Source organism: Micromys minutus (genome assembly GCF_963924665.1).
Source record: "Micromys minutus genome assembly, chromosome: 17".
Taxonomy (NCBI): Eukaryota; Metazoa; Chordata; class Mammalia; order Rodentia; family Muridae; genus Micromys; species Micromys minutus.
This window is the reverse complement of record NC_137952.1, coordinates 11,662,159-11,689,110: the sequence shown is the minus strand read 5'-3', so window position 1 is coordinate 11,689,110 and position 26,952 is coordinate 11,662,159. Positions and strand designations below refer to the sequence as shown.

General features: G+C 42.9%; 1 protein-coding gene across 4 annotated transcripts in view; it reads left to right on the top strand.

The window, feature by feature from the left end:
• CD44 (CD44 molecule (IN blood group)) overlaps positions 1-26,952 on the top strand; it is an 86,679-nt gene that overhangs the window by 12,158 nt on the left and 47,569 nt on the right. For all 4 annotated transcript variants that reach the window (XM_080931482.1, XM_080931481.1, XM_080931480.1 and 1 more), the window contains exons 2-3: positions 21,143-21,308; positions 24,760-24,896. In XM_080931482.1, coding sequence (XP_080787608.1) covers positions 21,143-21,308; positions 24,760-24,896 — 303 coding nt within the window. The remainder of the gene's footprint in view (positions 1-21,142; positions 21,309-24,759; positions 24,897-26,952) is intronic.

Sequence of the window (26,952 nt, the reverse complement as noted above, 5' to 3'; positions counted from 1 at the left end):
CTCAACTCATGAGCTACATACCCAGGTCTTCGGACTCCCAGACAACCCTTTTTTTTCATTTTCCCCCTTTGAAATAGTAGAGGATAAGTTACTAAGCACTGAACTACCATTCTAAGAAGACCTTGAAGATAAAAAGAGAGGGAACCAAACAAGCAGTGTATTAGTAGCACAATGCAGAATGGTCTAGGTGATCACACTCTTTGGGAACCACTGCTGCAGTAAAGATGTGCATCTTCTTGCTTGTCTTTTGGTGTTCTTTGGATCATGTTTTGCCTTATGGGGCAACTGGAACCAAAGGCCCAGAACAATCAAGACCGGCCTTTGGGATTCTGAGTGGAGTCAATGGTCACGTGTTTCATGGGCTGAGTAAACAGTAAACAAGAAGTGTACAACAATAAATAGTGTTTGCTAGACATTGATGATGTAACTTGAGATGAGAATTGGTGCTTTCTGGAATCAGCAGTGAGTCTGGGAGATAGACAAATAATGATCTCTTATTTGATTACACATGTCCTGTGTTATGAAACAGACACCCACAATCTTATGAAGGCACACAGTAAGGGGATTTCCATCTGTTCTAAGCCTTTTGAGTCCCATAAAGTGACCAGCATTAACTATGTGTGTAGCATTCCCTGTTCTTTAAAGTCCCTTATTTGTTGGACTTCCCAGAACCCCATCAGCTCTATGTGAAAAATACAGTCTAGTGGGTGTGGTCAGAGTTCCCATAATGATATTAACCAAATGGAGCCCTGCTTTGGCTGCCTCACTCTTAGGTTCTATAAAAGAGCAATAATGTAAGTTCACCAGGTATTGAAGCTAGTTGACAATCATGTCTGTTTCATAGTTGATAGTGGTAGATGAGAATCATGGGGATCTATGAAGTCATGAGCTTTTAGGAGCATGTGCTGGAGTGGCAAAGGAAAGCAAATTCTGGAGAAACAGAAAGTGCCACGTGGAGCGGCACTGGGGAAAATTTATACTTTATTCTCAGGCCGTGATGCTAAGCCTCTGTGTAAGATTAAAACTTTTGGCTTGGATCTAGAGGCTGATAGTATGTATGTTTGGGATGGTGGGTTGAGTGACTTCCTGTGGTCATGCAGGTACAGCCTTTGGGTAAAGACAAGATAAGCAGCTATGCACTCTGGGATATGAATGTCAACCCATTTGGCGTCAGGGGCCTCAGTGCTTTATCTTTGTGGTAATTGCTGACTCTGAAGATGACGAGAGTAGATTCATTCAGACTAGTGATGTGGATGTGGTGAGAAAACAAACATTCAAAGTCAAATGCAGGGAAATTTTTTTTTTAAAGTGTTTACCAAATGGTATAGGCAGTGGATGCCCCACGTGGTCTATTGTAGGCAACCATATCTGATACAAGAAAAGTGAACAGTATCCATCATAATGACATCACCCTTCTCATCTTCTTGTGCTTCCTTGGGTAGGTGAGATAGAGATAGAGTTACAACTATCACAGCCCACCAGAAGCTACAACCCATCTAGGCAGCAAACCACATGCTTGTTATCTCTCACCTCCATCTGGGTCCACACTTGTCAGAGCATCCAGCTGAGCATCTCTGTAAACAATAGAACAATCAGCTGTCTTGAAAGAACTTCTTCCATAGTAAGAAATGTGAGGGTACTGTAGTTTTAGGATCTCAGTGATATTGCCAAGACCCATGGCTCTCTTTTTCTAACTTTGTACACTACTAACCTCATTATTATCTGGCAAGTCTTCCTCATGTTGGCCATTTGGCATCCACAGCTCCATGCATGAAAACTCTGTCAGTATCTATCAGCAGACAGGATGCTTTATTCATATGCATCTTTCTTACAATGTAGAAGAGACTTTCTCGGAGGTCATTGATTGATTTCTCCTTTTGGATTTTTTTCCCATGGGACCAACAGGATCACATGACTGGCAAAGAGAACTCAGGCCACAGTGATGAACTTAGGCCAATGATGATTCATCCATTGGAGATGAAAGTGTGGTCCTCTCCTCTCCAGGACAGGTTCTAGATTTCTGTGCAAATCTGAGTTCAGTTAGATCTATATTGGCATGATAGCAATGTCTGCCATGATGTATAAGGACACAGAATCAATCTGGTAGAACTATGTTTTAAGACTTAATATGTGGCAAAGCCAAAAAGGCGAAGGTAATTTCTTATGTCTCTGAGCCATGTCCTACAGCTTTTTCCGAGAGGCTGTACCTCATGGCTCGGCTTTGTGAATGACTCATTACAATTTGAGGCTCCTTGATCTATTTTTTCTCAGTTCTAGTAGCTATAAATGTATCTTTTCCTCTCTTCCAGAAAAGGAAAAAACATTGAGAAACAAACTTAAACTTGTATTAATTTATAAGAGATGGCTCGTGCAATCTTTTGCATGCTTGAGCACTTTATTACTGGAAACTCATGACTTGCAGCCCATCTCCACACTGCTGGAGCCCCCCACACATGAGAACCACTTCTGTGCAATGATCCATTAAAAAAGAATTACCCTAACCTTGGATGAGCATTTCTTCCTGTAAGTTCTGAGATGATGACCCCCAAGAGAGATGGCCAGATTCCCCTTTCTATTACATTTTTCCACTGGAGTGTTTTAATGTGTGTGAAGTGTTTTCAGCTCCATTATCTAATCCAGTGTTCACATTAACTTTGTGGTTAGCATTATTATACATTTTTTTTCTAACATTAGTGGTTTTAATGATTTTTTCCCCCCAAATTCACTACAGGTCAAGGTTAGAGCTAATTAGTGTACTCTGAGGATCTGAATCCTAGATTATAGTTTCAGAGCCCATGTCTGCCTTCACACCACATTAGCTCCTTAGGGGCTGATTTAGCTTTAGAGAGTCTGGAATTGACTACTGAATCTCATTCTAACATTATCTGACAAAGGTTCAAGGAGGCTTTCCTCCTAGTTCCTTTGAGTTCAAAGTTCAAGTATTCAATATATTAACCTTTTAATAAATTTGAGAACAGACAAGAGGTTTTGGTTTGGTTTGGTTTTCTAATCCCCTGCCCCAGTTCATTTAGCTCAGGAGTCCAACATCCTGAGAGAGGAAGAGGCCTTTAAGATTTTTCAAAAAAGTATTGGCCATTTCATACACTTAAAGATTTTTAATTTTCCCTCCCAATCTCTTCCTTCATTCCCATTCTGTCTTTAGCCAAAGTCTTTCTTCTTCCCCATGAGTTTGCTTTTTGCCTTCAAGTTTGTTTTTTGTGTGTAAGCAACTGGATTTAGTTATAGTTGCTCACATGAGCATGGTTGGGAAGTTATTTGCTGGGACACCAGCCCCTTGTCAGTGGCTACACCACTGAAGAAATTGACTCCCTGTCTCCCAGCAACCACAGACTGCTGCTAGTTCCTTAGGGAGGGGTGAGGCCTCATTATCTTCTCCTCTATTCATGATGAAATGTTGGCAGGTCCAATCTTGTGCAGGTTACTGCAACCATGGTGAGTTAATGAGTATTACAGTCACGTCATGTCCAGGTTGTCTTTCTGCAGCACATATCCCCATCCCCCAACTCTTACATTCTTTCCTTCTCGTGGTGATTTTCCATTCCTCTTTGGCTGCCTAAATACAGTTTAAGGATTTATGACACTAACCAAGGATGTTTAAAAACGGGTCTCACGGATGTGATTATTTAGTAGAAAAAGAAGGAAGCTGGGGTTTTCTCTATCTAATGATGAAGGAGCCAGAGGAGACAGATTTTCTTGAGTGAACATGACTGTCTTTGGAGATAAATTTCATTACTGTGCACCTTGCTGAACTTCAGCTTGTTTAATGAGTTCCTAACTCATTCTTCAGTTCCTAGCTGGGACCTTGCAGACCAAAGGTTTACTGCTAGAATGAGTTCTTGGATTCCTTCACACATCAGACACAGTCTGATTTCTCCACTGGCCCATAACTTCTATTGGAACAGTGATCCTGTGTGCTTGATTTAATGTCCTGACCCCAAGGGCACAATACCCTGCACATATAATCATTGGAAGAATCTTTATTGAATAAAAGATGTTGGGACTGGTTTTCTTTTCTCTGAAGGCTTGTGATATACTTTAGTATTAGAGAAGTTTGGGTGAGATTGTGGTTAGATATGGTGAGTTTAGACTACATTTGAAATTGAATTTTTGAAACAAAAAAACATTTATTTCTATTTTCTATCTGGCAATGAATCTAACACTCTATCTATCTATCTATCTATCTATCTATCTATCTATCTGCCATATATGTACTTGTATTGTTTACATTTAGCTTCTAAGGCGATTATTCATCAGTTTATACTATCCCTTTAAATTATTTTCAAATCCCCTCTCTTTCACATGTGCACACCACACACACATACTTAAGTGAAGATGCTTATCAAGCAGGCTGCATCTCTTTCCATCCTTCCTTTTTCTGGTGTGTGTCATTACACTGTCCTCAGTCCCTCCATGACTGACATCATCCACCAGCTTCTCTTCTGGGTTTTCCCCAAACGGTGCCACACAGAAGCTGAATGTGTGCAGCATTGGACCGCTCAGCACAGATGTGAAAGACAAAGAAGTGGTTTTCTAAACACAGGACTGTGGGGATGAGGCCCGTGGAAGCAAACTGTGAATACTCCAGGTTTCTTTCGGTGGCACACAAAGTGAAGTTTCCAAAGGCTCTCTTCAGAGATCAGTTCCTTGAAGGAACAATTCCCTCTTCTTTCAAACAAGCACCATTAGGAAAACCCCAGGCTTCCTTCAGCTGCTGTATCTTCATATGGGGAAAATGCCCTATTAAGTGTGTGAGCTTCCTGTTTCTGTTTTTGGAGTGTTCCAGTCATCAACCACTTCTGGATTCTGTATTGTTTGCATTGTTAAAAACTTTGGAAAACTCATCTGGTTTCTTCTCCAAACAACTTTCCCAGACCCCCTGGAAGACATTCAGACACAGGCCCCAACTTCAGACAGGCAACCAAGAAACGTCTCCTAGAGCCAGGATTTTTTTTTTCCTTTTTGTAAATACTGGAACAAAAACTGTTTATTCCAGACCACATAGTTAAGTCTGGACTGTTGGGATCATCCCGTGTGCTGTACACAGAAAGCAATGCGGGCCCTGGCATCGCGGCTGGATTCCAGTACTGCCTTAAGTGATACACTTAGCTTCCCCGTGTCTCATTTGTATCTTCTCTGAAACAGAGTTTTAATTCCCATGGCTTAAGGACTGCTGTCATGCTGTACATGAAACCCTTGATAGAATTTCTGGCTTGGAACAAGCTTTCAAGAGTAATAATTATGATCATTGTTACAATCCTAAGGCTCTAGGCCTCTCTCTTCCCCATTCGGCCCTAACTGTGCTGTTGGCACATTTGAGGAACGCTTCCAACTGCCTTGGGAAATTTTTCATTTCATTTCTGAGCCTAATGTTAGCCGATGAATCCTCATTTCATTTGGTGGCTCAGTACTCTTGGGTGCTGACTCCTGCACAAGGTTACTGGAACCCTCTCTGAGCAGATGAGGCAGCCTGTGTAGTTCCGGGAACCTTGGCTATAGCTGGTGAAAACCAACTGGGAAGCGCACTTTGGGTCCTGTCTGTACTTGCACAATTACAGTCAGTCTCTTTGGCTGCTTGTGTCTTTCCTGCCTCCTGCTCTTCCAGTTGGTGGTGGGGCGGCGGAGGAGTGGCATGTATGTGTGTGTGTGTGCATGTGTGTACCTGCGGTATGAGCATCGGCTGTGAGCATGACTACGTACAGGTATGCATACATGACTGCGTACAGGTGTGCATGGTAAAGCCAGAGGGTGATGCCTGGATCTCTTTCTCTGCCTTACTGTTTAGAGACAAGGTTTCTTTCTCAACCTAGATCTCACTGACCAGCGATATCCAGAGACTCCCCTTCCCCAACATTGGGGTTATAGAGACAAGTACCTCTCCCCACTTAGTACACAGAGGCTAGAAGTCTTATCTCAGTTTCTTGCGTTTGTGTGACAACCACTTTGCCTACTGAGCCATTCCCCGCTTCTTTACAGTGTTGTTCCATGGCCTCTGAGCACAGAGGAGCCTTTAGGGGGTTCGTCTAATGCAATAGCTTCCTTCTGCTGGAGTTTCTCAGGGCCCACACCCTTCCCACAAGTCCCAGCTTGGGGTCCAGTTTCTGAGTGCATAAAGTAAATGCCTCCCTGGCTGTCTTTGAGAAGTTCAATTCTTTCACCTCCAAAAATACCTGTAATTACCCTTAATTGCTTACATCTGCTGTCTTCCCAAGCCACGCCCAGCCACACCCCAAAAGTGAGCAAGGCTTTTACACCTTTCCATCAGAGTGTTCACATTCAAGTCAGCTTTCCATCCTCCTCCTATTTCATGAGAGTTCGGCTTAGTTTTTCTTACACTGTTGTTTGGAACGAAACAGCAGATTATCAAAGCAAAGCTGTCTTTTCATTGTTCAAAGACGTGATAGATTCAGAGCTCATCAGTTTCCTTGGGACCTGGGGGAGTCATGGCCAGTTGACTATAGTTTTCTCTTCCTGGTGGAGGAGGGCATTTACTGAGCATGCCCTATGGTCTGCTTCTTTATTGGCAGTTCACGTGCATTTATTGTCTTACGCTCACCTATTCTTCTGAGTAAATATGTACTGAATAAAGGAGCAGCAACATTTTTCTTCAGAGTCCAGGAGTCTGAGAAATGGAGGCTCATGAATTGGAATCATCGCTTGGTTAAGATGCCTCAGGTCCTGTGTGCTCAGAGAGCATTTGATTCAGAGTCCCCTCCCCTCTCCACCCAACACCGTCCCACCAATTCATCTTTATCCAGTTAATTCTGTTATTTTTCTATTCCCAGGACTCAAACCCCTAGATCTATCTCCTGTCTTTGAAGAGTCTAGATTAAAAAAAAAAAAATCCTCCTGGAGTAAAAAAATCCCAGTTGTGACAACTCAGAAAGATCGCTAAGCAGGAAAGCAGAGGATGGGAATTTTCCTCTTTTTCTCAGGGACAATGGTGCCTCAAAGACCACCAGAGTTCAAGGAGCCATCCTAGGGGGGGGAAGCAGTTCCCCATTGTTCCCAAGGCTAGGACCATCCCAGGGCTGCAGAATAGTTTCAATTGGTCCCAAAGACTGAAATTTACTGCAGGACACACTGGGGATGTTTGTGGTAATTTAGGAAGATTCTCTCTAAGGAAATTAACAACTCTGTTGTGTTTCACTAAATTGAAACCATTCTTTGCCTGGAGCTCCATTGATGGGTGGACTCTGGGCTCTGTGCTCTGCAATTTGAGAACAGGATGCTATCCACACTTTTGTTTTGTCTGCTCTTTCACTCTGCTGGCCAGTCCACCCTGCCTGAAATATTCATTACATCCTAGCCGTCCAGATAACAGCAAAATGCCACTACCCAGTCCCTGGATGATTGGGAAAGTTAATCAGCTTTCTCACCGACCTTTTATAGACGCACAGAGCTGGGTTGAGAACTAGAGATCCTCAAATTCTACTTCTTTGAGGAGAATATTGGGATCTAGAGAGCTGAAGTGATGCTTTAAGTACCTACAGCTTGCTAGTAATGAGATTAGCATAGAGCTCCTTGTCAAATTAGTGCTTCCCCCACTACACCAGAGACATTTTGTGTCACATTCTTTGACACCATGAATGTAAAGATGAATAAAGTTGGGCTTAATGGGACCTACACTGGTTGGATGGGACAGATTTTTTCCTAGTATAATGTTTTTTATTTAAAAATTGGATCTGTCTAATCTGTCAGATCAATTCAGTCCTATCATCCATCCACCCATTAATCCATCCATCCATCCATTCGTCCATCTATATCTATCTATCTATCTATCTATCTATCTATCTATCTATCTATCTATCTATCTATCTATTATTTCTATTCTATATCCGTGTATTTTCCAATTTATCACCCATAATCTCTTATTCACAGTTTGAATTATAAGAAGCCACGTACCTAGTTGGCTAGGGGTTCAGTTTCTGATTTCTGAACATCTTGAGACCTTGAGGTGCTTGGCATTAGTCAAGGATATCACTGATCATTAAGTTATCACATGAAATGCTTTACCTATAGGCTTCTTTGAAGACACCTTAATATTTGAGATATTGGCCCATAGGTACCAAGTACCAAAAACACTCCACGAGGAAAGAGTGAACTTCACTTTACTGATGAAGAACCTGAGACTCAAAGGTTGACAATACGACATGTCCTACATAGCCTCACTAAGAGTAGGGCCCCACTTTTGGACAATGATCCAAATGGTTTTGTGGGGCCAAAGTCCTAACATTTCCAAGTATCGGGAATTAAAGGAATACTAGCACAGATGGTCAGCGTTATACCATTAGGCTACTCTGGGACCCTGAATTGCCTTGAGTTTATGGCTAAGATCTGGAAGGAATAGATACAGCTGTACTCTCCAATCCTGAAACCAGCTTATGATCCAAATGAAGCCCTTGCTCTCAAAGCCAGGACATTCAGTAGTCATATGCTTACTTTCCAATTCTCTCTTGTCTATTTTACTGAGGCCAAGTTCTAGAGGCATCTAGAGGGCATCAAAAGGAGGTCTTTTGATCCCTGAAAGATAAATATGAATATTAAATTTATTTTAATCTGGGGATGGTTAGGGGAGAAATTTTATTTTTTCAAGTATATTACACACACACACACACACACACACACACACACACACATATATATATTATAGCTATGAGCAAATACTTGAGCTGACCGAAAGGGAGCTGAAGAAAGGCGGTATCTTTAGGCTTATGGTTAAAGAGAGTACAGTCTACCCTGATGGGGACAGCATGACAGAGTTCATGGTAGCTGGAGCATATTAGACCAGGAGACAGGGGACAAGGAATTGTGGCATTCCATTCACCCCTCTTAAATTTAACCCAGAACCTCAGACCATGGGATGATGCCAGCCAGGAAGGCCTTCCTTCCTCTGCAAAGCACACTCTCTCTGATGGCAGGGATTTATTTGTCCTTGTCACTTGTACCCAGGATCACATCTAGCATACATTTCCATATTTTATGGATGACCCTGTGAGTGAACACCTTTCACCATGTCCTTATTATAGGTTGGTGAGTACTTTGGGGCTGGTCAGATTTTTATCCCAAGCAGCAATTGTTCACATCCAAAACTTTCTAGAGTTCTCTGTAGTGAAAGAAGAGCCCTTTGGCAGGTGTGTTCCCTTGTCATTTTGAATGGCCATTTATTTTAAGGGAAAATTAACACCTTATTTTCTTTTGGCAACTTGATAGAGGGGTCATTTGTATCTTCCTGTGTTTCCAGACTTCTGGGTCTTTGCATGAGCCGTCTTCCCTAATTCTGGGAAGTTATGTTTGGCCCATTCTGTGTGAGCTTGTAACAAGTGCTAAAGATTCTTGTCCAAACCCTGTGGCTTAACTTGGATGTAAGAGCTTGTTAGAAATGAGTTCTGGGAGCTTGGCACTTGAAACTGGCATCACTACTACAGATATAGTTGCACGGGTTAAAAGCACACAGAGGTATGAATCACAATCCCTCCATTCACTGGGTGGTTGGAAAAGTCCTAATCCTGGACATCCTTTGGCCCAGATTTCAAAAATCTCCCCCATAGTCCAGCCTCTGCTGCATCTCTTTTACCGTGTTTGTGTTCTCAAGGGTTTCTGCAGAGTGAACAGGAGTCAGGCTCGTGGAGGAGACGGATGCCTTCATGGCATCCTTACCTCGTCACTTTAGCACACAATACGCAGAGAGGAAATGAGAACTGAGAGATGGCAAAGTTGCAATGAGACCTGATGGTTTCTGTGCCTCCGCCTTTGGAAGTAGTGGGGACCTAGAGCTTTGCCTACTCACTGCAATGCTTTGCCATTACAAAGAAATCGTTTCACAGCAATGTCACCTCACTATGCTCTGACAAACTGGATGATGGTGAGAAAGTAATCTAAAGGCACGAATCTTGTTTTATGTTTTTGGTTTTTTGAGATGGGGGTCTTTTACAGGTAACCCAAGGTGACCCAGAACTCACGATAATTCCTAACTATGCTGACTAGTTTCATGACAATTGACACAAGCTAGATTTGAGAGGGGTGAACCTCAACTAAGAAAAAGCCTCCATAACATCAGACTGCAGGGAAGCCTGTAGAGCATTTTCTAAATTACCAATTGATAGGGGAGGGCCCAGCCCACTGTGGGTGATACATCCCTGGGCTGGTGGTCCTGGGTTTATAAGAAAGCAGGCTGAGTAAGCCATAAGGAACAAACAACACAGTAAACAGCACTTCTCCATGACCTCTAAATGAGCTTCTGCCTCCAAGTAGCCATAGGGTTTAGGTTTCTGCTTTGGCATTCATCCATGGATTGTGGCTCAGTATATGTAAGCCAAATAAATCTTTCTTCCACAAGTTGCTTTTGGTCATGGTGTTTTATCACATCAGTAAGAACCCTGATTAAGACACCAACTTAGCCTCTGGTGTTGTTCTATCCTAATCCTCCTTAAGTCAGTATTGGTTACAAGACGAGCTACAGATAAAGGGCTCCTTCCTGGCAGATAAGTGTTAAGGCTTATGGGCAACTTAGTTTATTAGCAAACTCATAGCTATTTGGATAAGACTTTTTGAGAAGTAACAGGCAGAGGCCACTGGGGGTAGAAAACTATCTAGTAGCTACTAGACTATAAATGAGTGTCACCATTCCACCCAGGAAGTGAAGTGATAATGTGGAGGGAGGGGCTTCAAGCATCGATCTAAACAGTATCTGAATTAGGTTTTGTTTGTCATGGCAGAACAGAGGTATTGACCTGCCTACTACTCCAGACAAGCAAGAATCCAATCTGTTCATTAGGATTTCTCTTTTCACCTAGGTCCCCAAAAGGTTCACCCTGTTGAGACCCAGAGCTCTCAAGTCCCAGTGCAGTGCAAATTTCTGTAAGAAAATACTCATTCCAAAAGAGAAGGGAACAATCATCACCTATCTACCAACTCTATTTGCATAGAATCAGAATATTGATCTCCAAACTGTTTAGGAAGAGACCTGGTCCCACTTCTCATCCGGAACTTCTTCTGGAAGCCAAGGTGAGAGGCAGCCACATGTGCTTGTGTGAGTAAAACAGAAAGGCCTCTGCTTGACACCTAATGGTGCCCTCCTTGGACAGGCTGCTTGACATCTCAGCTACAATGTTGTCATCTGCTCTCTACATAAAGCCTCGTGATGGTCACAGCACTTATCTCAAGTGACTTCTTACAAGCCAGCCACTGCAGGGACCAGCAGATGCAAGCCATGTGCCCCTTTGTGTTGACACAGCTCAGAAGCCCAGACAAGGCTCAGTGGCTGACATGATCAGAGCCAATGTCTCACAGGCTGCTGTGCCCCACAATTGGCTCACATTTTAAGTGTCCCAAGTAGGCAGCCATGGCTTTCATGAGCTGAGTCTCAATTTACTAGCTCAGCCTCTATCTTTTGTCACTTTCACGATAAGATTCTGGGCTAATTCCCTTAACTCTCAAATGAGGAAGGTCATTTATTCAACCTCTGGATGTTGTTCAAAGAGTCCCAGGATGCTGAATCTTCAGGACACTTGGGTTGCCACCCCACACAGAGTAACAACTCTGTATATGCTGGAATCTTTTCACTTCCACTCAAAAAGAGGCTACAAGAGACAGATAAAAGGACAGGAAAAACAAAATAGGTTCTACCTTAAACTTTAGGTGGTTGCTGAGCTTTGTAGGAACTGAAGGTGGCCCTTCACATCCATCTTATTCTTGAAGAAAGGACAATAAGCCTTACTTCAGTGGCAGAGTCTTACTTAATATTTTACCAGGGCCTCTGTTTACCCAGCCACAGAAAGTTGGACTTTCCTATTTTTCCTCTCTGCATGGTCAGTTAATGGTGATCCTCATGGAAATCTCTAACTTGCAAGGTACCTTGATGTTTGAAACAAGGAGAGAAATACAAAAGTTACCGTACTAGGCATATTACTCTTAAAACATTTTTGCATGATGTATCTTATATTGACATTCTTGGAGCTTCAGGGCCCTGTGCTAATTGATTATTGTCTGTTTTCATAGACATCAGTGGGCTGACCCATTTTCCTTGCACATTCACATTAAGACTGACCAAATGATGATTATCATTTAATGACTGGCCTCTGCCTCAGAGTTTTCCAGACTGGTTTAGATATTCCCTTAGGGGATTTTGGGAGTGCCAGGGTCACTGAAGGGGTAGGCTCGGTACTGTGGGAGAATGAACAAGGTGGTTTCTGGCTCTAAGTCTAACTCAAAGCCCTCATTCTGGCTCCACCAGAATAACTATACTCTCATTTGTCTTAGCCATCCTGAATCTTCCCAAAGCATCATGGCAGCAAAAGAAAGAAGCTGGACACCACTACTGTGCTCTGTGAATGCTGCTGTTGCCTCTCCTTGACCTGGTGTTAAGCCAAGCCAATGAACAACAGTACCACAGGGTATTGAAATCTGTGACCCTGAGGATCTGAGCCAATACCTGTGTTTATCAGACTCTCCCTGCATCTTTTGTTCTTTACATACTCCATCTGTAAAATGGGTTTATAGCACCCACTCTTCAAGCTTCTCAGGACTGTTTTTAGTGTGAATGTGTTGCATATTTCATGAGATAAAGTTCTCTACAAGGTGACCAAGGTCTAGAGTATATGATACATTCTGTTCTGCAGAGAGTGACACCAAAATGTGTCTTTCTTCCTGTGGGAATTTTAAGGACCTTTCTGAGGTCTGAATGTGCCTCTGGTGAATGCAGCTGTCTTGTTATCTCACAAGCCCTGAAGCTTTCCTTGCTATGAGGCAATCAATTAATTTTCTTTAGTTTTGAGATTACCCGGGATTAGTGACTATACTGTTTGGTTAGTATTGTGATTTCTATTCTTTTAAAAATTATTTTTCAGCTGACATATGTATAATTGCATAAGGTTATTTCCATAAAAACATATAATGCCTTTTGAGCATGTTCTTATTTTATTGAAGGAAGGAGAAAGACTAGATGTGTCAGGGAGCCTATTGAGAGTAGTTCAAGGTCACATAGCTTATAATGAACAGGATTTGGGTGTGACCGGTACATCTTCCTCCCTGGTGGAGACTGGCTCACCAGCACGCCAGGCCCCACTGATCACCTCTGAAGTACAGATATTAACAAGTAACAGCTTCCCATTCTGACTTGCCTCTCACAAGTTCCCTCTCTTGATCTGCTATTCTTTTGAAGTGCTGCCTCTAGACTTGTGCAGAAGCTGTACTCCAATTAGATGATGTAGAAGTAATTGCAGCTGTCCAGAAGGGGGAAAAAAACTGTAACTGCAAGACAAAGTGGAGCTGGCGTTCTTGCCTCTTCTAACTGCAGCAGGAAACACCGTATGTGGCCTTCTGCTGCTTTGTCAGTCCACCTAACCACATCCTGGGTTTGTGCTAGTCAATCTGCTAAATCAATAAGATCCAGAAGAGAAAAACACAAAGGTGTTGAGGCCAGTGGATTTCCTGGTTACCATGGCAACACGCAAGGGTACACACTGTGGTTTCTTGTTTCATCTGTCTTCCTGGAGGCTTGTTCCCCACGGGGGACTTGGATTTACAGAACTCTTACGTAGTGAGGTAATACTAAAGGCAAGCAGGCACCTTGCTGGATCCAGAAGAAGGGATGGGATCTTCAGCAGGGTCTTACTGCCCACGTCCCCAACACTGAAGCCAGAGGCAGGAAGAAGGCTTCTTCTCACATTCTAAAAACAACTCAAGGCATTTCTAGACTATGCAATGGGTTGGCTATTTGGAGGACTTGGCAGGAATGGCCAGGGTGACAGCTTCCGAGAAGGTTGTTCTTTCAAAGAGTCATGTTGGCTCATGATGGACTCCTTGTCCCTTAAGCTAGAGACTGAGAGGTCAGGGTGTTCAGCCAGGCCCCCAGACACTGGGGTGCCTTTCCTCTCTAAGTGCCAAGAGATGAATGAAAAGCACTGCATGACAAATTCTGGAGGAAATTCCCTCCATATGATTGAGCATGACTATCTTCTCTGCTCATTAAACCCTCACCCGCCTTGGGGGCGATTCTGGGAGAGTCTGAGTCACTAGGTACGCATGGTCTGCAGTGGGCAGCCAAAGGCTATCCTGCACCAAGAATGATTTTGGCCTCATTCAGAAACAGATGCTGAACAATATGCTCTTTCATTAGGCACCCGTCACATGGGAGTCAGACAATGGGACAAGTGGTGTGGGGGCAATGGGAAGGCTGCCAGCCTTCTGTACTGGCAGGCCTGGGGGAAGTAGAGGCTATACCAGCCTGAAAGGCTCCCAAATGGAAAATTCTGAGCTGCAAAGGCATTGAACAAACGGAAAAAGAGTGACTTGCTCATGATGTGCTTCAGAAGAATGATGCTTTATGGCCATGAGTTGTAGATTTATTGGGAACAGCATGCTCAAATATCTTATAAAATATACTGTGTCAGGAGCATTGTAGCAGGAGTCAGGATGCTGCAATTAAAGTCCCCTGAGATTCTGCTTTCTTCATAATTGTCTAGTCCAAGCTCAGTCCATCTTGATTTTATTTTCTCGTTTCTCACAGCTAATTTGTTTAAGACCCTGTATTGTCCTACCTCTAATCATGGATGATCTGACTACCAATATGTTTTTCTTTAAAGAAAATTGGCTCATTTCCTCCATTCTTCCAATGAGAATCAGCTCTGTTAGGTTTATGAATTGTATCATCTTCTGTGTAGGATGTGAGCTCTGCAAGTCAGAGGACAGTAACAGAGCCTTGGCTTTAAACAACACTGTGAAAGTGAAAACCATGTGTGCACTGGGCTGCCACTCACTGCCCAAGAGATTTGTGTGGCCATCTCATAGGGGGCTCGATTCTGTTGAGGGCCATCAAGCAAGGGTGTCAGGTTCCAGCTAGATCATCCCGGAGCATCTACTTACATGGTAAGTCTAGACCTTTGAGGTTGCCTGCAGACATTTTGGAAAGTCACAAGCGTACTCTGCAGTAGTGAATCCAGCAGTGGGCCAAACCAGAACGCCAGCTCTTCTTCTCATTAGTTCTGCCTAAGCAGAGCCGGAACACTTGGGGTGTAAAAAGAAAGCTGGGACTGCAGTTGGGACTGGACTATTTCAGTTTCTCAAAAATATTTTCAGAAAAGAACAGGATCAGACCAGAGAGAATCACAGTTGGGGAAAGCCAGTGAACAACTGCAGCTCAGGACTTCTTGCCTGGGAGAGGGGAAAAGAGCCAATAGCATGATGATCTTTCCACTGAGGCAACCCAGACCTGATGGGTAGAGGCTTTTTCTTTTCAGGCAGAGTAAGGAAACTCATCCTAAACATCATATTCAATCAGCCTGACTGTTCAGTCTGTACCTGGCTCTATCAGCTCCTTAAACTTCTCAATAAATTAATCAACTCCTATGAAATGTGATTAGTAAAAGGATCCACTGCGTAGGATTGTCATGAGAATAAAGTGAATTATTAGAAGCAAAACTACTTAAAACTGAAACATTACCCAGAAAAGATGCTGCCTTTGCCTGCTGATGTTCCTACAACCCATGATAAGTAAACTGGTAATTAGGCAAGTCACTGAACACAGGAACTGGTCTAGCTTCTATGTCTACTATCTATAAGACAGCAACTTTTCTCCACCACAGCCTACTGTGAGCCAAATCAACATAAAAATACTTAATTCTGCCTTGTAACTCCTGGAGAGAGGGCATAAAGAGAACAGGGACATGGACAGTTCATGCTAGAAAGCATTCATTTTTCTGGGGTCATTTCAAGATGTGAGATTTGGACAGCTATCGACCTCTGTTGGGCACAATGTGTTTGTAAGTGTCTCCTGGTCTTCATGTTTAATATATTTCTGTCTACTTTCAGGAGGTCTAGCTTTATAAATGACCCCGCAAACCTGTGAAAACATGTCATAGTCATTTCAGAGATGATGTCTTTAAAAGCCAGTTACAAAAACACAGGCTGTCCTTGGAAACACAGTTTAAAAATGAAAACAGCAACTGTTCATAGAAACAGAGCTTTGAGCCCAGACATTTTCAGTGGCCAATAGAGAATCCTTAAGGAAGTGGTGACTCTGGGTAGACATTGGGAAGTCACAGGGAAGCAGATCCATCTGTATCCAGAAGTTTATCTTCCTCCTCCTAGAGCAGGCACCACTCCCACTCACCTCTCAAGCAACGTTGGGAAAATGCAGATAATGGAAAGGTGAGTGGAAATTACATAGCGGCTCCCTCTCCGATGATGTTATGATTTTCTTCCAGTTGGGAAATGACTGGGTATATGAAGAATCCATTTCTCTCTGACTTTACAATGTAAGCAGAGTGCTAAAATGGGTAATTTTCCTAGTGAAATCTTATCTTTCTTGACCTGAAAGGCTTAGGAAAAAACTAAGATAAGGTGGATGATGCTGTAAGTTAGTTGTGCCTTTTCTGAGAGTAATTTTTTTTAACCATAGCCTACAACAGTTTAGAAGTCTGACACTTCTATTTGGATGAGTTTAGATACCATTTTGTCCCTCAGATTCTTCATCTCTAAAATGGGTTTCCCATATGCTTTCCCAAGAAGAAGTGCTCTGACTGATTAACTTGTTATTGAATATTCAGTGAGCAGACTTGCAGTCATATACATACAATTAACATTAAACATGTGTGTGTGTGTGTGTGTGTGTATGTGTGTGTGTGTGTGTCTTGAGAGGGATCAAGGATGGTATGGAAGAGTCTGGAGAGAAGAGGGAGAAATTAGATAATTATATTTTAATTTCAAAACAATAATAATTTTAGAAAATGACTTTGCTAACATGTTGACTTCATAACAGTCAGGTGAGAATTAAGTTAGATGAAGTTTGTAAGGCAGTTGGCAAATATCCAATATTCAAGCTTCAATTATTATTTTAAGTTCCATTTTTACCAGTTTCATTTAGTGAGCCCCACAGACACTGGCAGGTTGGTACTGTGGTTCCTTCAACAAGGCTGAGCACCAGAGAAGTTAAACAACTCCCTGGCTGTGCCACCTTTGAGGAGTGACAGGGTCTGGGAGGATGTGAACTCAGCTAAGCTATTTCCTTCTCAGGTATTATGGACACTCTAGGGTCCTCTTCCCCTGGTCGTGAAGAATCTTGAATGATGAGCCCAGGGATGACACTGTTCTGCTCATAGCCTGTCATAATGAGCAGTCTACAGGAGTAGCATGTCCCTGGAGGCTCCTCCCTCAATCGGAAAGCAGCCTCAGTCTACATCTGTCATTGAGCCCGTTCTGTCTCTCCAAGAAAGGGGCTTTGAACAGTTCAATCCACTGCAAGATAAAGGAGATTTACTGGGGACCAGAGAGTTCTGCAGAAAGCACTCTTGATGTATCCTCATATGGAAGGGTTTGTTTAAGGAATACGAATGCCATTTAATATTAGCTTCTGTGTGTGTGTATATGTGTGTGTGTGTGTGTGTGTGTGCTATACCCACACATGTATATGTGTATATATGTGTAGGTGTTTAGGTGTTTGCACATATATAGAGGCCAGAGGACAACATATCTACCATCCCTTAGAAACTGTTTAATTTATTTTTTTCCTTCAAGACAGTGTCTCTCACTGATTTGGAGATCACCATGAAAGCTAAGGCTAGCCACCCAGTAAGGCCTGGGTATTAGTCTCTTTTCCCCAGCACTAGATTGATTACAGGAGCGTACCACAGAAAAAGTTTGCTGGTAGGACCTCAGGCTTGTTCAGCGAGCTTTTTATGGACTGCGTTATCTCCTCCTGCTTCGTACTTGTCACCCAAGTCAGACAACTCCTGGTTCCCAGAGACTTTTGTCTCTGAGGAAACAACAGAAGATACACATACAGAAGCTTGGTCCATCACGGCCATGGATGCCTGTGCTCGGCTAGAGAAGAGCTTTGGCCTGTGCCACTCCCATGTCACCCAACATGATGGGAATGGTGTTGGCTATGCACTGGTGGGATGAGGAAGCAGGAGAATTCTAACCTCCTTTGGGGTTAGAAGAAGGTCATGCTGTGGGTCCCAGGAGTCCAGTCCAGTCCCAGGGTTTGAATATCTGTGTTACCATCACAACCCAGTGACTTTGGTCATGTTTCTATAGTTTCTCCTCTCTGCACCTCAGTTTCTCTATCTGGAAAGTGGCAATTAATATTACTGACTCTTAGAGGTGTTTTAAGGAGATTAGTTAGCTCTTGTCAAATGGTTGTACTGGTGTCTGACATCCACACAAGTACTGACTACTGCTACCGTTCTCGGAGAGTTGGAATGCATGAGTAAATTGCTGGGGCTTCAATGGCACACAGAGCAGAAGGTTTGGCTCGTTTTAAAGGAAGGGTGATCCAGAGGTGATGGCTTATCAGCATGGGAGTTGATCTGAATGTCATTGCAATTTGTGAGTGTCCCAATGCCATGAGGGTTAGGAGCTGGATTCCTTCTCACAAAATTAAAATAAACACGAGCTTGTACTTAATATTTTCTGAAAAGTTCGTATTCATCCAGCAGCCATTCTCAGATGCTGGGAGTATGTCAGGCCCCTGGCTAAGGTAGCCAGGTGAAGGTTGAGTTTGCCTGTCTTATTCTGCCCTTGATGGTCGATGTACACACACAGTCAATTACAGGTACAGTTAGCGAATAACTACCCTGTATCCACACACTGTCTAAAAGGTCACATTGGTCGTTGCACAGGAATGGCAGGGAATTTACTCAAAAGTCACAGGCTGCATTGGGTTCTCTTGCATTTGCATATTCAATCTGCCAGATGGAAAGCTAGAATTAATTTTCATGAGAAAGAAACGGCCTCTCATCTCCAAATCATTGTCCTGGAGCCTCTGCCTTTATTTTTAAAATAGGAGCTGACAGCAACCACCTGGGCCAGGAGCCAGCAGGTGGCATCTGACTGAAGTCACCTTAGCAGCTCTACCTGCAGGAAACTGATTTAAACATATTTTTTTTCTTATGTATGCTGGAGCTGGAAAGGGCTGTCTCTCTGAGTGACAGCTTCTCTTTGTGAAATTGGCCAACTAAGACCTAAGCTGCAAATGTCAGTAAAAATAAATAGCATTTCAAAGAGACTTTGTGCATTTCCTTCCTCTGTGTGCTCCTTGCTTCACCAGCCAAGACTTGCAGGAGTGCTTCTGGAGAGCACAGTGGACCCCATAGATAAGGCATTAACCACACAAAACGTCCTTTCTTTATTATGTCTGGTTCCAGGGTTTCCTGGCTTTTTTTTGTTTTGTTTGTTTGTTTGTTTTTATGGTACCTGATCACTGACAACAGAAACCAAGGAGAAAAAGCCAACTGACATTGGCTTATGCCTTCTTTCTTGGTTTCGCATCTGTCTGATACTGTTCAGAACCTGTTTCCTGTTCTACAGGAAAGCAGCTGTCACCTGCACAGTTTCATAATAATGGTCCCACTTTTGTCATCATGAAACAGTTGTTAAGGTGTGCCCGTTCTCCGTTCTAAACACGAAGGACCTTCTCTGCACATGGCGAGCTGGTTGAAAACACTGTATGAGGGGGCTAAACACATCTGGGAGGAGTTCCCATCTTAGCCAGCTAAAAGCTGGGGACTTGTGCAAGTTGGTTTACTTTTCCCCAGCTTCTGTTTCTTGACATTAAATATATATGTGTATATATATATATATTTACATGTATATGATGTGTATTTACATATTACTTACACATATACCATACATACATACATACATACATACATACATACATACATACATACATACATCCTCCTCCATTACAATCTACTCTGAAATAAAATGTAGAACATACTGGGATTCAAACGACTTGATCTTTGGAGGGTCCAGAGTCTGGGTTAAAGCCACTTCTGTCTCCAGACCCAGAGTCAGGTACCTGACTGCTGAGAGAAAATGTCGTGGAGTGACAATTCAGAATATAATTGAACCATTCCTGCCACTGTAAGGACAGAGCATCCCTATAGGAAAGAAAACAGGGATGTGTTCTCAGGCCTGAAGGAGCTCAGAGTCACTGGTGGAGTCAAGGGAAAACTTTGTAATTGGAGCAGGGCCAGCAAGTCCCAGGCTAGGGAGGGAGAGAGACCATGGCCAGATCACATTGTTCTTGACCAGAAGGAAGTTTGTTCTGGGTGCAGCTGAATGTATTGTGAATAGGGTGATAAGGAAAGGAATGATACTAGTTAGTTATAGAAGCGTGCACATAATTCAAGAGTAAGTGGGAAACAGAGTTCCAAATATATGCAGCTCTGTGTGTGTATGTGTATGTGTGTATGTGTTTGTGATTGTGTGTGTGTGTGTGTGTGTGTGTGTGTGTGTGTGTGTGTGTGTAATTTTTTTGGTAGTTTGCTTGTGTTCCTTCATTACTCCCCTGGAATTTGTCTGTTTCCTATAAGTTTATATTAATTTAAAGAATGAGCTTTAAAAATCTGTGCTGATGAAGATACTTTAAGGATGGGGGTCCTTTATGATATCACATCTCCGAGTTAAGGGTCCTTTATCACGTCACATCTCAGATTTAAATTTGATGCATCTTTGGAACGCCAAGTGAATTTTGAAAGATGTTTATTTGGATTTTTGTTGTTGTTTCTGAGATAAGGCCTTACGTTGTAGTTGACCCCCAACTCACCCTGTAGCCCAGGCTGGTCTTGAACTTAGGTGACCCTCCTGCCTCAGCCTCCTTGGTGTGAGATTTCAAGTGTGAGATACCATGTGCAATCACTTCATTTTCATGTGTATACACGTGTACGCATGAGTGTGCATGCGTGAGTAGGTTCACATTTGTGTGCCTGTTCATACAAGCATGTTGCGGCGAGAGAAAAACATTACTTTCATTCTTCAGGTGTCATCTACCTGGTTTTTAGACTCAAGGCCTCTTATTGGCCTGGAACGAACCAAAAAGGCTAAGCTGGTGGGCAGTGAGCCCTTGGCATCCACCTGTCAGTCCAACCCTAATATCACAAATGCTCGTCACCATACCCAGCTCCTTAGACGTGGACCTTGAGGGAGTAAATTCGGGTTCTCATGCTCATAAGGCAAACACCTCACCGGCTGAGCCATCACCCCAGCCTGTTGTTCGGCTTCTCCCAAAGCCTTGCTTGGCTTCTTTAGTGTTTTTCCTTACAAACACTTCATACCACTGATGTAGTTTCATGAAAATTATTTATGCAAAAAACTCTAACATTTCCATTTCCTCCCACAGATTTGAATATAACCTGCCGTTACGCGGGTGTATTCCATGTGGAGAAAAATGGCCGCTACAGTATCTCCCGGACTGAGGCAGCTGACCTCTGCCAGGCTTTCAATAGTACCTTGCCCTCCATGGCCCAGATGGAACTAGCCCTGAACAAGGGGTTTGAAACATGCAGGTAAGAGACCAGTACCTTCACTGGGAAAAGCCTAATGGACCTTCACTGGGCAGGGTTTATGGCTGAATGGCTCTTCCCTGACAGTTGAATGAGTTCTTGCCTAAAGAGGCAGCCCTGCCTATTAATTTGGCCAAGTCAAACTGAAGCCAGTATGACAAGTGGAACTTAAAGTCGGCTAAAGACACCTTTGTGAATCATAGGGAGGGAGGCCAGAGGAAGCCATTAGGGTCATATCAGTTGCAACCCTTTAGCCTAATGTGCTCTTGTAGCACTCTCCTGGCTTTGAAGAGGCATTCGGTATCATTGTCGGAACCACAAGAAAACACAAGCCAAATAACAGTGTTTAAAATGAATAGGTAGCTGGCAGAGTCTTGGCTGTGCAGACTTGACACAAAGCATGTTCTTCAAATCTCCCCTCCCCCGCCTCTCTGAGCTTCTGTGTTGCTATGGTTTGACTGGTTAAGTAAAAAGATATGGAATTTTTAAAGCCGTATTACATAAAAGTAAGCGATTATCAGAAGCTCTGAGAAGTCTTTTACAAAGTACAAGGGGCCCCAGAAGACTTTCCTCAAATCATTTTGTTCCAGGATAATCCCTAGAGGCAGGGAACATTAGATATATAATTATATAATATACACACATATATAAAATAATATCTATTATATATATACATACACACGCATATATTGTTTCCTGCCTCTATATCATGTGTGTGTGTTTGTGTGTGTGTGTGTGTATGTGTGTGTGTATGTATACGTTTTTGTAGTCAGTGTGTGCATGAAGAGGGACTTAGTGGCAACCTCAGTTGAGTACTTAGTGGGCTTTGCTTTCTCTAGAGCAACTTGATAGTCTTCATAAGTGCTCTGCACCCCACCCCAGCCCATAGGCAGTGTATTTCCTTTCCTGCTTCCATGCCGACATGTGTGCTCACACACATGCAAACAGAATGCTTTTAGAAAGTCTAATATAGCCCTCTTCATGGAAGCTATTACACAAAAGTTATTACATCTATCCCCGGTCCCTAGTTACAGACTCAGGCACCACCTCTTGAGCCAACTGAGACTCTTGCTCTGCCTAATATAATAACCATGAGCCACATGTGGTGAGTTATAGTTAGGTTAATTAAGATTAAGTTATATGAAAATGAGTTATTTGATGGCACTAGCTCTGTTTCAATTGCCTGGTAGCTGCCGTATGAAATAGCCTAGATCTTGTAGAGAATATCATTGCTTAAGAGTGTTCTCCTGAGTCGCACCAGCTGGGCATCTGCCTCTAACTGTCCAGAGCTAAGTCTGAGGGATGTTAATGAAAGAGCGGCGGTTCTGCAGTATAGACTCTGACTCATTAGCTTCATGAAGGATGGCCAGTTAGCAAAGCTGCTTATTCTACTCCTAAGGCTATGTTTTAAAATGAGGTCTGACTAGGTCACTGTGCTAAGAAAATGGTTCTAGGAAGCTGGTCTATGGGTTTGAAATGCAATTACAACATAGTTGCGCAATGGGTTTTTTGTTTGTTTCTTTGTTTGTTCTGTTTACCCGTTGAGAGCCAGAGGGGGGTGGGGAATACAGACTGGTAAGCTGCTGGGAGAATCCCAAGGCATCCTTTACTTAAACTGTTCATTTCTAAGACATTTTGTAGAGGAAGCAACTGAGCCCCACAGCTTGTCGTGGGTCCCACTGCTTGTACTTAGACGAGTCCCAGTCTGCTTGTGATCAGTCTGAACATAATGACCAGTCCTCCCAAAGGACAGGATAAAGGGAGAGGATGCAAGGACCTGTAAAACACGTCTTTCCTCCTTGTTGACTGTCACTCACTCAGGCCATGTACACATAAAGAAACTTTAATGTCCTCAACTCATATATAGCACATGCACATATAAGTGTCAGGAAGGATGATGTGGTGAAAAATCACGGTAACCTACCAAGAGAATGTAATCAATTCTATAATGTCACACACACACACACACACACACATACACACACACACGTGTATATGTGTGTGTACACATATATATACATAATTTCTCAACATAATGTGGAAGGGCAGGGTAAAGAGTAGTTTCACTGTTGAGTATTATTTAGACAAAAGAAAAAAAAAAAAGAATAAAAACCTCTGCTGCAGAAATCTCACATCTCACCCATAACTGGTATTAAGTGTTTCAAAACTCACTTTCATAATTTCCCTCAGGTAGCTAAGAAATCAGATATCTGCCAAAAGACAGAAGGAATCATCTTGCAGGCTCGACCAAAGCTTCAGCAACGACTTCTGTCTTGTCTGCCCCACCCTGATTAGTGGCAACTCTCAGGTCCATGAGAACTTATTAACGTTTAATTGTGTGCCCTCCCACCAGCGAGCTAAAGAGACTATGGGGAAACCAGTCTGTCAGTTTGGATGGGGAATTAGTCACTCGGCTTCCATTGCAACGCCCACATAATGAGAGACTTTGAGTTTAGGAGCTTCTAAGTCAAGCTCATCACCACAGGTCTTGCAGGGTGCTGTGGTCTGTTCTGTCGCCCCTGCAGAAGAGGGGAAAAGAACGTGCATTTGAGCTTGCATCGTGTCTCAAACCTTCTGACTTAGCATCTCCCTCTTTGTTCTCTGTTACACATCTTTTTTCTGTCAAGTAGCATTTTTTCATCCCATGTCCATGTTTTGAGACATTTTATATTTCAGGTACATGGCCACTAGGGTGCTTCTGAGGATGGTTGTGATGTGCATTGTATCTTCAAAGGCCCCCAGACCTAACAGACACCCAGAAACACCTAGATGGGGTGTGAGTGGATAGCGTGTTACCTGAGAATTTTGTTAAGTAAGCCACTGCCATCTACTTCCATAATTGCTGTTGCTCTCAGCTCGATGATAGCAAATTTATCTCCATGGGTCTCGGATGGTCACAAAGCCAGACCTGGGGCAAGGCTTCATTCTGGCATTAGTGGGGTAAAAAGGGAGAGTCTCAAGGAGAAGGTGAGAACAGGAAAGAAGAGGTGGTTGGCAAATAAAGCAGGTCTGGAGTCTTAGGCTGGACCGGATTCACTTTTTTATCTTGGGAGACTGGGTCATTTTATTTCATTTTTGAAAAATATAAAGCTAAGTTGGCATCAAATCTTACAATGTGACATCTTCCCTGTTTAACTCAGACTTTCTGACACCTTTAAGAACATTGCTTACCATTCATATTATATGGAACTATTATTTTGTATTCATGGACCTTTTAAAAAGTCATCTAAAAACAACAAAAAAAAAAATCTCCAGCCTTCAAATAAAATTGCTTTGCCTCTGTGTGTCTTCATCTCTCTCACTCTCCTATGCTGCTGTTACTGGATTTTACACAATTGTTGGAACCCTAGCATCCCTAGAGAAGTATTGTACTGTATTAAATGTCATTTGATGGGTTAGTAAGAAATGGCATTTCAGCCATTCATGTCTATTGATTCTTGTTTTTTCTTGGCAGGTATGGGTTCATAGAAGGAAACGTGGTAATCCCCAGGATCCGCCCCAACCCCATCTGTGCTGCCAACCACACAGGAGTGTATGTCCTCCTCACGTCCAACACCTCTCACTATGACACATACTGCTTCAATGCCTCAGGTTGGTTCTAAGCGCATGGTTTTGGGGTTGCCTGTGGGAGCATGTTTGGCTGACAGCAGTTCAGCTGAAGCATGGGCAGAGCTTCCTGAAATTCCTTACTCAGAATGAGTCCTGAGGGTTTCTACAATAGAAGGAAAAGCTAGATGGTTGTGTTTGTGGTACTAATGTGCCAGGCTTAAGGAGCAACTAAACATCAATTATCTTACATAAGGATGGAGAACACATAGGAAGCCATAAGCTTTAGGGATGCTTTTTAATCTGAGAGGTGAACAGGGAGGGTACATCTGAGGAGGTAGTTAAGAGAGCCACAATCACAGTAAAGGAATAGAGCTGAGGACAGATGGGAAGGTCATATGAAGCCAACATCAGGAACATCTTAATTCTACCCAACAAATACCACGAAATTTAACAGGACAAAGACTCAGTGGTCAGAGGACAGGGTTTCAGGCAATGAAGTTAGAGAGGTATAGGGAAGGGTAGCTAGAGCCTTCGTTGTGTTGGGAAATTGAATCATTTTCTAAAGGAATGTAGTACTGAACTATTGATAATTTGAGGGTACAAGCCAAATGGCTGAGAGTATTTTTATGAATGGAGTAAAGGAAATGCCAAGAAGGATATAATAGACACTTGACCTTCTTAAAGGCCTCTTACCCAACAGCTGAGATCACCAGGAATAGAAAGGTTAAGGGAAGATTGACATGCTGGGCTCCCTCCTTAGCCTATGAAAGCTTGTCTAACCATGAGCTTAGAAGTTGTGCTTACAAGTCTAATTCAAGCCAACACACACACACACACACACACACACACACACACACACACACATACACACACACACACACGGGGGGAGGGTGGAAGGGAGGGAGAATTCTATGAACTATAAATTTTCAGTCATTTGAAAATAATTAAAACCATAAATATCAAAGTATTAAATGGCAACAATCAAACGTCTTAGTTTGCAAACTGTACCCTCTGTTCCCCTGAAGGAACGGAGGTTGAAACTATGTGGCTGGCATGGAAAAAAGCTTTAAGTTGAACTTGTCACATCTTCCAGGACGGAAATTTTTCCTTAAACATGGAAGGAAGGTGTTAAATAGATTAGAAAGTTGCTTAAGACGTTATCTCCATGAAACCATAGACAGTTTAATATGGTGGTAGGATATAAAAACCTTGTGGGCTTTTAAGGTAACTTGGGACATCAAGGGCACTGAGAGATTACATCAGTGTCCTCAGGCTGTGTCGTTGCCACCCACCCATCATTTCACAAGCACCGAGGACCGAAGTGGGAATTCAGACGGGAAATCTCGAGCCTTGGGGAAGAGGATGTATGCCTTGAGGCTGGGGAGCTGAAATACAGCATATAAACCCAGTGACTTGTTTCGAGTATATTAGGGACATGGAGAGACACAAACACAAGAGAAGGAGAAATATCACAGAAAGTTTACCCATGCTTATTATATGAAAAAAAACCCTATGGAGTTTAATCAAATCAGGGAACATTCACCAGAAGCTATGTAGGACCCTGTTCTGATAAGAAAGAACCAGAAGCCAGGTTTCTTGTCTTAAAGGACTTAACGTGACAGGAAGCTCAAATGGATAAACAGGAAGTATGCACAGAGCACCCTGGGTTCTTCCATCTTAGTGCACAAGGTCAGGAAAGACCTTAGTGTACGTGGACAGGCGGCAAGGACTCGCCTTGCTGTGATTTTGCCTGCTGCTCACAGTCTCTGTGTTCTGGCTTTGCTTCTCCTGCTGAATCTTATCCAGTGAATGTATATAGTAAACCACACATCTGTGTTCCCACACAATCTCCGATGTTCTGCAAGTTGGTGTCAATTTGAGTCAACGTTCTGAGAAATGTAATTGAAACAGGCAAAAGCACATACTGTTTTGTGGCCAAGAATTGAAGTGATCCAGGCAAACAGCTACTCAGCTCTTCCTCCTACCCTTTGTGTTGCCCGCAAGTTTAGGTCCATCCATAGCACAGGGGTCTGTGGTGTGGATGAATGCTCTTCTCCTTGGAGAGGCAGGTGTTAGTTCAACTGAAAACCAGAAGTAC